At 41.8% G+C, this 11,184-nt stretch overlaps 1 protein-coding gene across 1 annotated transcript in view; it reads left to right on the plus strand.

Moving 5' to 3' along the window:
- The window catches only part of stab1 (stabilin 1), a 285,696-nt gene extending 274,980 nt beyond the window's left edge, over window positions 1-10,716 (plus strand). The window contains exons 67-68 of the mRNA XM_034164948.1: window positions 9,943-10,092; window positions 10,573-10,716. Of these exons, the coding sequence (XP_034020839.1) occupies window positions 9,943-10,092; window positions 10,573-10,701 (279 nt within the window). The 3' untranslated portion in view covers window positions 10,702-10,716. The remainder of the gene's footprint in view (window positions 1-9,942; window positions 10,093-10,572) is intronic.
- Window positions 10,717-11,184: the final 468 nt, after the last annotated feature.

Here is an 11,184-nt window from a genome sequence, read left to right on the forward strand (position 1 = left end):
ATACTGCTCAGCAGGAAAGGCTGTTGGGCAAGAAGAGAATACAGAACTCATCACTCATGGTGACATCAGCAGACGTGCGCAGGGTTCTGAGAAAAATAAATCCATGGAAAGCTGCTGGCCCAGATAACATCCCCGGCCGCACAGTCAGGGTTTGCTCATCAGAGCTGGCTGATGTGTTTATTTAATCTGTCCCGTGCACAAGCTTCTGTACCCACCTGTTTTAAATCCACCACCACCACCGTACCCTGAAACAGAAGCACTGTCACCTGCTTAAATGACTATTGTCCCACAGCACTCACTCCAATCATAATGAAGGACAGTCATGACCCACATTAAAAAGACCATTCCAGGCACCGTAGATCCCCTACAGTTTGCATATTGCCAGAACCGTTCCACTGACGATGCAGTTAACACCGCTATCTCCACAGTCCTCATGCACTTAGAGGGCAGGGACACACATCTCAGAATTCTGTTCATCACCTACAGCTCAGCATTCAAAACAGTCATTCCTCGCAAACTCACAGATAAGCTCCTCCCACTCGGACTGACCCCCTCCCTCTGTAACTGGGTGCTGAATTTTGTCAGTTAAAGTTCACAACCACACATCCAGCATAAGAGCAAGGGGACTCCCCAGGGCTGTGTACTGAGCCCCCTGCTCTACACACGCTTCACGTACGGCTGTGCAGCCTCCCAGAACAACACCAGTATCAGTAAATTTGCGGATGACACTACAGTCGTCAGTCCAGTGGTGAGCACAGTTCAGCTAATCTGATAGCAGATAATTATCGAAGCTAATGTTTTTGCTATCGGATTAGCTTTTCAGATAAGTTTTAAAACCATCATTGGACCAATTATCTTCTGATAAATTTAGTTCTGATAACTTTCAGTCTGATAACATTTTTTTGCTGGTAAAGTTTAACGATCAAAAACATTTGTAAACCCTAAAATCAAACATTTTAGTCTGTTTGTTGTGTGTTTTTAGCAGAATGGCTTCCTGTCACTTGCTGATGACATCATCATTAAGCGCAAAACGTGATTGGCAGCTCGACACAGGGAGCATTGTGGGTAGTGTAGTTCAGGTTCACTTTGGACGTTACAGTGACTCGTCCACTCGACACAAACAAAAAAGACTAATTTTAACATTATTTTATTTTATTTCTTTGTGGCTGTAATTTAATCTGCAAGACTTGGTGGGGGAGAGGAGCTCTCACAACACAGCTGTGTGTACAGAGGGACTTTTCTTCATGTTTAGACACTGTTTTGGATTTTAAAAAAGGATGCTTTGTGTGGATTATTTATTCATATGAATCCCAATGAAGCTAACAGGTAAGAATTTATATTTACTATGTGTACTTTACTCTGCCAATCATTGCATTAATGGATGTATTTCGGTTGTTTAAGCCACAGGGTTCAAAGTGTGTGAAAAAAGCATCAGCTTTTAGTTTGTAAATGACGGTGTATCTAATACCGAGATAAACTGTGACTTCTAATACTGTGTTTTACTGCTTTTGAAAGATGACAGTGTTTGGGGTTTTATTTTTTTATTTATTCATTTTTAGTTTGTTCTTTGTGTTTGTGATTGTTGAATTTACCCAGCAGTCCCTGCGGCGCTTAAAGTGAAACTGGTTTATCAGATGCTGACAGTGTAATCTGATGTGGCCACGTCCAAATCAATACTAATAGTTATCGATTATCTGTAATAAGATTTTTTAGCAGTTTATTGGTTTATCGTCATAAAAGATAACTTTTCAGTTACCTGATTAATGGTTATCAAAGCTAACTTTTTGGTTAGCTGTGCCCCACCACTGGTGGGGACAAGACAGCATACAGAAGAGAGGTGGCAGATCTGGAACCCTGGTATCACGACAGTAATCTTTACCTCAATGCAGACAAGACCAAAGAAATGGTTATTGATCCAAGGAGGAATGGGGAGCTGCATACACCACTATACATCGATGAGACAGAGGTAGAGAGGGTGAAAACCTTCAAATTCCTCAGCACTCACATCAGTGATGATCTCAGCTGCTCCACAACACCCAACAGATCATCAAGAAGTCCCAACAAAGATTCAACTTTCTGAGAAGACAGAAAATTTGGTATGTCAGTCCAGTTTCTCAGCAACGTCTTCAGGTTTCCTCACTACTGCCATCACAGTCTGGTACGGGAACTGAACAGTCCAAGACAGGAAGGCTCTCCAACGTGTGATTAAGACCCCACAGTACATCTCTGGGGCAGCCTGCCCCTCACTGTAAGACATTTACCAAACCACAGTCCTACGTAGGACACACAACCTGATCAGAGACAGGACACACCCCTAACTTTCACTCTTCACACTCCTACCATCAGGCAGACGCTGCAGGAGTCTGAAGTCCAGGACTACTAGCCTGGGGAATAGCTTCTACCTGCAGGCCATTATGCCTCTCAATAACTCTGACACACTGACCCCTCCACCACCTGACTGGCTGTTATTTCAGTGTCATTCCTCTCCTCATTATTACTGTCATCCTCTAAGTATTTATTACAATAGCTCTGTTCACTATTTATGCACCCGTGTGCACTTTACGAATCCTGCACAGCAGGAATGCTACTTAAAACTACACCATATTGCCCAAAATTGCCAGTACTGCATAAACTGCACATCCGCACATCCTCTAAACTGTACATCCTTTAAATAGTGTATATAATACATTCTTCAGTCTAATAATGCATATTTTATCATGTGTTTTTTGAGTCATCTGATATGAACTTTTTACATGCAGATTTTCTAGGGAGCTTGAACAGAGTAAGAATTTCATTGTGTGGTATAACTGTTTTTACTGTGCACATGACAATAAAAACCTCTTAATTCCTTCTGGCCTTCTCTATACTTCTCCATCAGTATTCTCAGAGCAAACATTGCATCTGTAGTGCTCTTTCTTGGCATGAAACCAACTCCATTGTCATCTCTCCTGGACATTTCCATGCCTCCACTGGAATGTCAACTAGACCAACTGCCTTTCCACTCTTCATAGCTGTCCTCACCTCTTCCTTACTAATCTCTTGTACTTCCTGATTTACTCTCACCACATCATCCAGCCTTTTCTCTCTCATCAGTTCCTCAAAATATTCCCTCCACCTTCTCAACGCACTCGCCTCACTTGTCAGCACATTACCATCTGCATCTTTTACCACCCTAACCTGCTGCACATTCTTTCCAGCTCTGTCCCGTTGTCTGTTCTCCTTCCGTACTATTCAACTTCTTTTACGGCTCGCAATATGCCTTTTCCTTAGCTTATGCCACTTCTCTTTTTACCCTATGCTGCATCTCCTTGTACCCCTGTCTGTTTTCTTCATCTCTCTATCTCAGTTCTTTTTTACTAACCTCTTTCTCCTTATGCTTTTTTGGACATCTTCATCCGACCACCAAGTCTCCTTGTCTTCCTTCCACTGTCCAGATGTCACACTCAGTACCTTCCTAGCTGTCTCCCTCACCACATCTGCTGTACTTTTCCAGTTTTCCAAAATTGTTTCACCTCCATCCAGTGCTCTCAATTGTTCACTGAATTTCACACAACAGTCTTCCTCCTTCAGCTTCCACCATCTGATCCTTTGTTGAGCTCTCACTCTCTTCTTCTTCACCTCTAAAGTCATCCTACAAACAACCATCCTATGCTGTCTAGCTACACTTTCTCCTGTCACCTTACAGTGTCTAATTTCCTTTATCTTGCATCTCTGAAACAGAATGTAGTCCACCTGTGTGCATCTTGCTCCACTCTTATATGTTACCCTGTGCTCCTCCCTTTTCTTAAAGTAGGTGTTCACCACAGACATTTCCATCCATTTTGCAAAATCAGTTTTGCTTCCACATTCATCCAATCCATCCATTTTGCTTCCACATTCCTGTCCTTGATACCATATCTACCCATTACTTCCTCATCACCTCTGTTCCCTTCACCAACATGCCCACTGAAGTCCACTCCTATCACCACTCTTTCATGCTTGGGTTCACTCTAACACATCCAAGAAATCTTCTTTCTTCTTCGTCTCAAAATTAACCTGTGGGGCATATGCACTGATGATATTCATCATCACCCTTTCCATTTCCATCTTCAAACTCATCAGCCTGTCAGACACTTGTTTAACCTCCAACACACTCTTAACACACTCTTCCTTTAAAATGACCCCAACACCATTTGTCCTTCCTGTCCTCACCATGACAGAATAACTTGAACCCACCTCCAATGCTCCTGCTCTTACTTTCCTTCCACTTGGTCTCTTGCACACACAATATGTCCACCTTTCTCCTCTCCATCATCTCAGCCTCTTTCCCTTTACCAGTCAGACTGCCAACATTCAAAGTCCCCACTCTCACTTCCACCCTTTTAGTTTTCCTCTTCTCCCACTGTCTGTAGGAGAAGAGGAAAACTCTTCTCTTCTTATTCTTCACCCAGCAGTAGGCCAATTTCTGCCGGCACCCTGTTGGGCCACGGCAGTGGTGGTGGTTGTTGTTAACCCAGGCCTCAACCAATCCAGTATGGAAATTCAGTTTGTATTCTGCGTATTTATTTTGGCTTGTTTTACACAGGATGCCCTGTCTGACACAACCCTGCTCATTTATCTGGGCTTGGGACAGTACTCAGAATGTACTGGCTGCACACCTGATGTGCCTGAGACAACAGACAAGGCATTCAAAGAATGTCTGCCTCCATAATACAATCATTGACGAGGGTGAAATCTGACACCACTGGAAGGAGGCACCTACCACAGCAACGGCCACTCCCCTGGGAGGCTGGCCACTAGACCAGACATAGGTCCAACCCCCAAATCATGATCTCATAATCCAGGGTACCACCACGACAGCCATGATCATTGCGGTTTGTCTGTAGACTACTCTGGAACCATTTGATGGATTCGCTCCTTGCAGTCCTTATTGGATTGTTTAACAGATATTCAAAGTTGAAAACCTCTGAGCTTTTTCAGCCTGACTGAAGAGAAAACTGAGATTTTACTTGGTCTTCAGATTGCTCCCAGTAATTACCCTTTAACTTCTAATTTAATCTTTATTTAACCAGATTTGTCGCCTTGAGATCTAGATCTCTTTTACAAGGGAGACCTGGACAATTATAAAGTTTCCAATTCAATAATCAGGCTTCTGTAAGAACTCTAGCCCTAATCTTTTAAAATATGTTAATTTTGAAATACGCATCAACTTGGGTTTGAAGACGGGCTTTCCCTTGACTTGATTACTGTATTGTTTGTATACGAGTTAACCAGTCAGTCGTTGTACGCCTGCAGGTGCTGCAGAATGCTGTAGGTCAGATTTTAACTGTTTTATCCTCATTATTTTCTGCTCCACGTTAGAATTGATTTGCAAGTGTTTATTTGTTTTTCAGTCTTTGAATGGATCATACCTTCTGGAACGTTTTGATCTCCTGAGGTCCTTTAGGTTCTCTGAACAGATGCTTTTGGTGGTTTCAAGATCCAGGTTAGATACTCGAGCAGACTCTGTTTTTTTGTGAAGCTTTAACTTTGGAGCAGCTTTCTCCTTTATATTCAAACGGTCTTAACTTTGGCTACTTTTAAAACCATTTCTGATGGTCTTCCTAGCCCCAAGAACCTGAACCCATGGCTTGGGGAAGACCCACTATGTCCTCTTTGTCAAACACCAGCAACCCTACGACACAGACTTAGCAGCTTTTACACCCGTCTCATCCAAAGACGTTACACCAGATACCAAAGAGACCAACTGCATGAAAAGAATGAAGTCTTCTGAAGACAACCCGGGACTGGAAGATAAAAGTCATTGGAGACCAGAGAGTGGTCTTTCAACCAGAGGTCATTATAACCAGTCTCATCCCGGATCAGATCCTATGGTCAGCCTCACGGTAATTCCTGGTCATTGACGGTGCCACTGGGGGGCAGTGTGTCGGTGAAGCATACAAACATAAGAAGCTGAAGTACTCTGATCTCGCACCTGAAGCCAAACAGAAGAGCTGGAATACACAGGTGGAAATAATATAAGACTTTTCAAACAACATGATACAAAGAAATATGCTGTTCTTCATTATTTATTCTGTTTCTGCTCTGAGTGTTGATAAATCAAGAAACTGCTGGAAATATCTTTAAATTGTCGGCAGTTTTACCCCAACCTGTCAAGTTTTTGTGTTCGACCAGACCCTCAGACCCACACAGTCATGTGACCACTGACCATGACTTGTTTCAGCTGCTTCCATTAGGGGGCACCACAGCAGATCAATCGTTTCCATCTCACCCTGTCCTCTGTATCTTCCTCTGTCACACCAACCACCTGCATGTCCTCCCTCAGCACATCCATAAACCTCCTCTTTGGTCTCCCTCTTCTCCTCCTGCCTGGTGGCTCCATCCTCAGCATCCTTCTCCCTATATACCAGAGGTGTATCGTAACAAAGTAAAAATACTTCACTACTGTACTTAAGTACGTTTTGGGAGACTTTGTACTTGAGTTTTTTTTAGTTCAGCTTACTTTCACTTTACTACATTTACAACCTTAATTGCATACTTCTACTCCGGTACATTTTCTACGCGCCATGCCGTTACTCGTTACAAAAAAAAACAAAACACACACACACACAAAAAAGTCATGTTTTCACTCAGAGACACCACTGATTACTAGTGACTGCAATGAAGTCAGGCCGATTTGTCATGAGACATGTCCGGTCAGCTTTTTTGCAGTTGCGCACTTGGGGGGGTTTGTCAGGAAAATGATCATTTCTCTACAATGATTACAGACCTGCAGCGGGTCTGTAATCAGCTTTTCTGCAGCGCTGCTTGGCTTTGATCTACGATTCGTGGATTTTATTTCGCTTAATCCTAATTTTTTTCCCACTAAAACCCTGAAGAGCATATGTCTGTGAGTAATATTTAATATTTTTATGTTAAACCGACCTGTTATGGTCTTCTGTAACAGTTGATAGATGTATTTTATAATTTAAAAACGGGGCCAATGCTAACGCGTTAGCATGTTTATGGCGTGTCAGATCCTGCTTTTAGATACACGGCACACGCTCACCCTCCGATGAGCGTGTTTGTGTAAAACCAGCTCTCCGTCTCTGGGGTCCGACCTTCGTGTCTCCACGGGTATTACCCGACAGGGCTGCACAAAGGCTGTTCAAGCTGGTGGCAAGGAGATTCGTCTAGCTGCTCACTGCCTCCATCCGGAAGTCCACCCCGCTGAAGCTGATCTCGCACCCCGGTCGAATAGCCTTCTCAGGAACCAGGATACGAACCGGCCACGCCCGTTAACAGCAGCTCTCCTCTTATGGATCAGGGCTCTTGGAATGTTGCTAGATTTTAAATTTAGTGACTCATACAGCGAGTCCCCAGGATGTGTTATTTTCATTAAAAACCAGACTAACCTTTTAGAGCACTTGATGTTGTATACCCAATAAACTTAACTTTCACACCTTAAGAAGCATCAATAATCCAATGTCCGAGCCTTAACACTTTAACTGCATGCTTGGAATTTTATTGCAGGTTGTGCAAGTGCCGATAACATAATCAAAATAGGTTATATGGTGATAATTTCACAACAGTAATTCAAGTATAATTAGAATAATGATTGGCAGAGATTTTTGTTTTTAATTCAATAATTCTGACTGATTTTACTTTGACTGGGACTGGATTGATTTCTCAACAAATTTTCCTAGGAGTGAGGGAGGAAGGCTTTCGAGGTTAAAGTCCCCAGCTCGATGAACTTGATTTCCTCTTCATCAGCTATTAGTCATTAGCTGACCATGATCCTTGTGTGATATTGAAATCCTTCAGGAAGTTAATCCACATAAGAATTTATTCTGTCTTCAATCAACCAAAAGTTGATCTAATCCATTCTGGTATGCTGTGATATTCCTTGAGAGAGAAATCGTTGAACATTCCCCACTCAGACTTAGGGGCCAGTGGTTATCATCCATCGTTCTGCTACTCCGTAACTGGACGGCCTGAGTGGGAGTTGAAATCTCTCTCAAATGATCTTTTATGGCTCCAGTCCTCTCACTCCACGATTCTAGTTGATGCTCACAAGATGGTCAAGTCTTGTGATCTCCTCGTAGCAGGGGAGTAGTGGCAACAGCACCTCTCCCTGGAAGAATAACCCCGTTTTCTGGTGTTTCAACAGGTTATATATGTTCTTGACTCTAGTCGTCCTCAGATGATCTTGGTTACCATGGGGACGCTGTTGACTCAAAACCTCCTCCCGCAGCCCCTACCAGTAACTTATTTCTCAAGTTCCTCTTTTCTGTTAACACTTCAGCTTTTCTGAGAATTCATTCTTTTAAATCATTTCTTTAGAATCACATCAATCATATTCAATCATTTCATTACAACTCTCTTTCACATAAAAACAATTCATATGATCATATACAAACATTCTCATTCCTTATTATTCATTTCATATTTTACCAACATCTTAATCATTTGATCAGTTGTTTAACATCAGCTTTTCTTGCCCCACTTGCGACATCTTCTTCACTTCCTCTTTTTCTGACTCTGCACTCTTTATGGAAAACAACTCATATAATCATTCATTTCACTTATTCGTAACATACTTTTTCTAATCAACTCTTAATTTTAACACATTAATGCTCCATTTGATCATACTTGTCATGTTAGAATCATTCTTAGACATATTCCCTCGTCTTCACCACCGAGTTCATTCCGTGGACCTCCCCATTTGCAATGGAAAAGTCCGGCATGACCTCACTTACTCCTGGAAGGTACCAAACACTGTGCAGTTTATTCCAACAGCATGTATATTAATTCCATGGCACGTATTATATTCCAAGATGAAAACAAGCTGAAAGCAAGCTTAAAGTCATTTTTCCTTACAGGCGTTTTCAATGTTAAAGTTAGCATTAAGCTGTTTGCATCAGCACATTTGTGTTGATTTGCTTTCTGTACTGTTCGTTGTCGTAAAAGAGTCAAATTGTAATTTTTTTAATTTATTTTTATTCATATATTATAGCAACAACAATAATAGTCTACATAATAGACAATAATAGTCAATAATAATAGACTAATAATGTCACAATACAATTTTAGAGAAAGACAAAAAGAACCTGATGAAACAAAACACAACAGAAAAGATAAAAGCATGTAACAATGAAAATAAATAAATACATATAGAAATAAATAACTGTTTGCTGTGAACACCTAGTGAGTAGCCTCCTCTCGTTTAGGTTTTGAAACCTTGTTTCTGAAGTGTTTTTGTGTGATGTGCACAATTTTCAGTATTTTGACTAATACTACCAGTCATTTACAAGCCTAGATAAACTTTTATAAAAAAAAAATCAGTCCGTTTTTGATTATTAACATTTACTTGTACTTTTACTTTCAATGCTTGAGTACATTTAGTTGTACATTACTTGTCATATTTAAGTACAATAAATACTAGATACTATAAGACTTAGTAGTATTTCAATCAGTGACTTGAACTTCTACCAAAGTCATTTTTTTAGTGGGTATCTGTACTTTTACTTAAGTGTGATTTTCCGGTACTTTATACAACACTGCTATATACCCTGGGTCCCTCCTCTGAACATGTCCAAACTATCTCAAGCTCACCTCTCTGACTTTGTCTCCAAACCGTCCCACCTGAGCTGTCCCTCTGATGTGTTCATTCCTAAACCTGTCCATCCTCGTCACTCCCAAAGAGAATCTCAGTCCACCTTCCTCCACTCTTATTCATCAAGTCCTGTGACCACTGACACTCAATGATAACATTTTAATGATCCAAGATGCTGATAATACACCGATTATGTGTTTTAATTGATCTGATTGATAAACACCCTCTGGGGAAATAATGCTTGCGCCGTCTCCGTGGCGACCTGCAGCACGGCGTAGCTGTCACCACAGTTATTACAGGTGATCAGATAATGTTTGTGCAGCAGTGATGAATGAAAGCTTTAATGTGGCATCCTCCTGTCTGTCCAGATCTCCCATCAGGCATCCCGTAGCCCCGCCTACTCAAGTGGAACAGTGTCAGCCATCTTGGTGTTGATGTTTCTGATGTGCGCTCTGGCGGCCTTTGGCTATTACGTCTTCAAACACAAGACGGATGCCTTCCGCTTCCACTACTTCAGGGTGAGCAGTGCACGGCCACGCACAGTATCCATGGTAACGGGTGAGGCTGAAGCCAGTGAACTGGTTTTAGTGGTTTTCATGTAAATTTGGTTAATTTGGTCAAAAATGTCCCACTTGATGAAGTGAAAGTGAATTGTGTTAGTATGTGATCACAGAAAAGGAGTTACGTCCGGGTAACGTCACTTTATAATTATTAGGCGTCTTCGATGTTTATCGCATTCAGAAACCACAAAATCCTCGAGCACCGTTAAAAACGTGTCGAAGTTCGTTATCTGACTTTTTCAGTGAGTCTCATCCAGACAAATTTCTCACTGATGTTCCATGTAGTTCCACATAGAACCACCGAGAAGTTCCTTCCTGTTTTCATTATGGTTGTTTTGCGTCCGAGTAACCAACCAAGAGGTTTGTAGCTCTGATAAGTTACGCTTTCAGTTTGAGAAGTCACCTGCTGTCTGATTCATGATGTTTCTTGCTCCACAGAATGAGGATGAGGGCGGAGCAGCGGGTGGGAGGTCCAAACCCACGCTGGTATCCATCCCCAACCCTCTGTACAGCGGCTCCAGAGTCTTCGCCGAACCGTTTGGGGTAAGTCCATCAGCAGACACCTGAGCCAGAACTTTAGTTCGGTCCATTCAAAGGCAGAGACACTAAGACGCTCGGTGTCTCAGTGAGGTAACATTTTAAAGGAGAGTTTCAAGCAGATCCCTAGGTGGATGAATCTGCAGAGAGGGAGGGAGGGAGAGAGAAGGGGCGTTAGTAACATACATTTAGAGTAGAACTGATACATTTACAGAGTAGAACTGCATCAAAGATTCATCCTCAAAAAAACAACAAATAATACATGGAGTAAAGTTCTACATCTGTTTTGACAGCACGTCTAATGTTTCAATATTCTCTCGGTGGAAGAAGGTCATTCTGGAGTTATATTTTATGTGGGAGCGAAGCCCAATTAAAAATGACTGTGTGATACTTTACGCTGGTGATGGAGGTCTGAACAGTTCTTCAATATCTGCTTCATGTAGTTCTGTGGTGTTTAAATTCAAATGCCAAAACCTCAATCTTATCCAAATTTAAATATAGAAAACTAGATGG

The sequence above is a fragment of the Thalassophryne amazonica genome, chromosome 3 (genome assembly GCF_902500255.1).
Source record: "Thalassophryne amazonica chromosome 3, fThaAma1.1, whole genome shotgun sequence".
Taxonomy (NCBI): Eukaryota; Metazoa; Chordata; class Actinopteri; order Batrachoidiformes; family Batrachoididae; genus Thalassophryne; species Thalassophryne amazonica.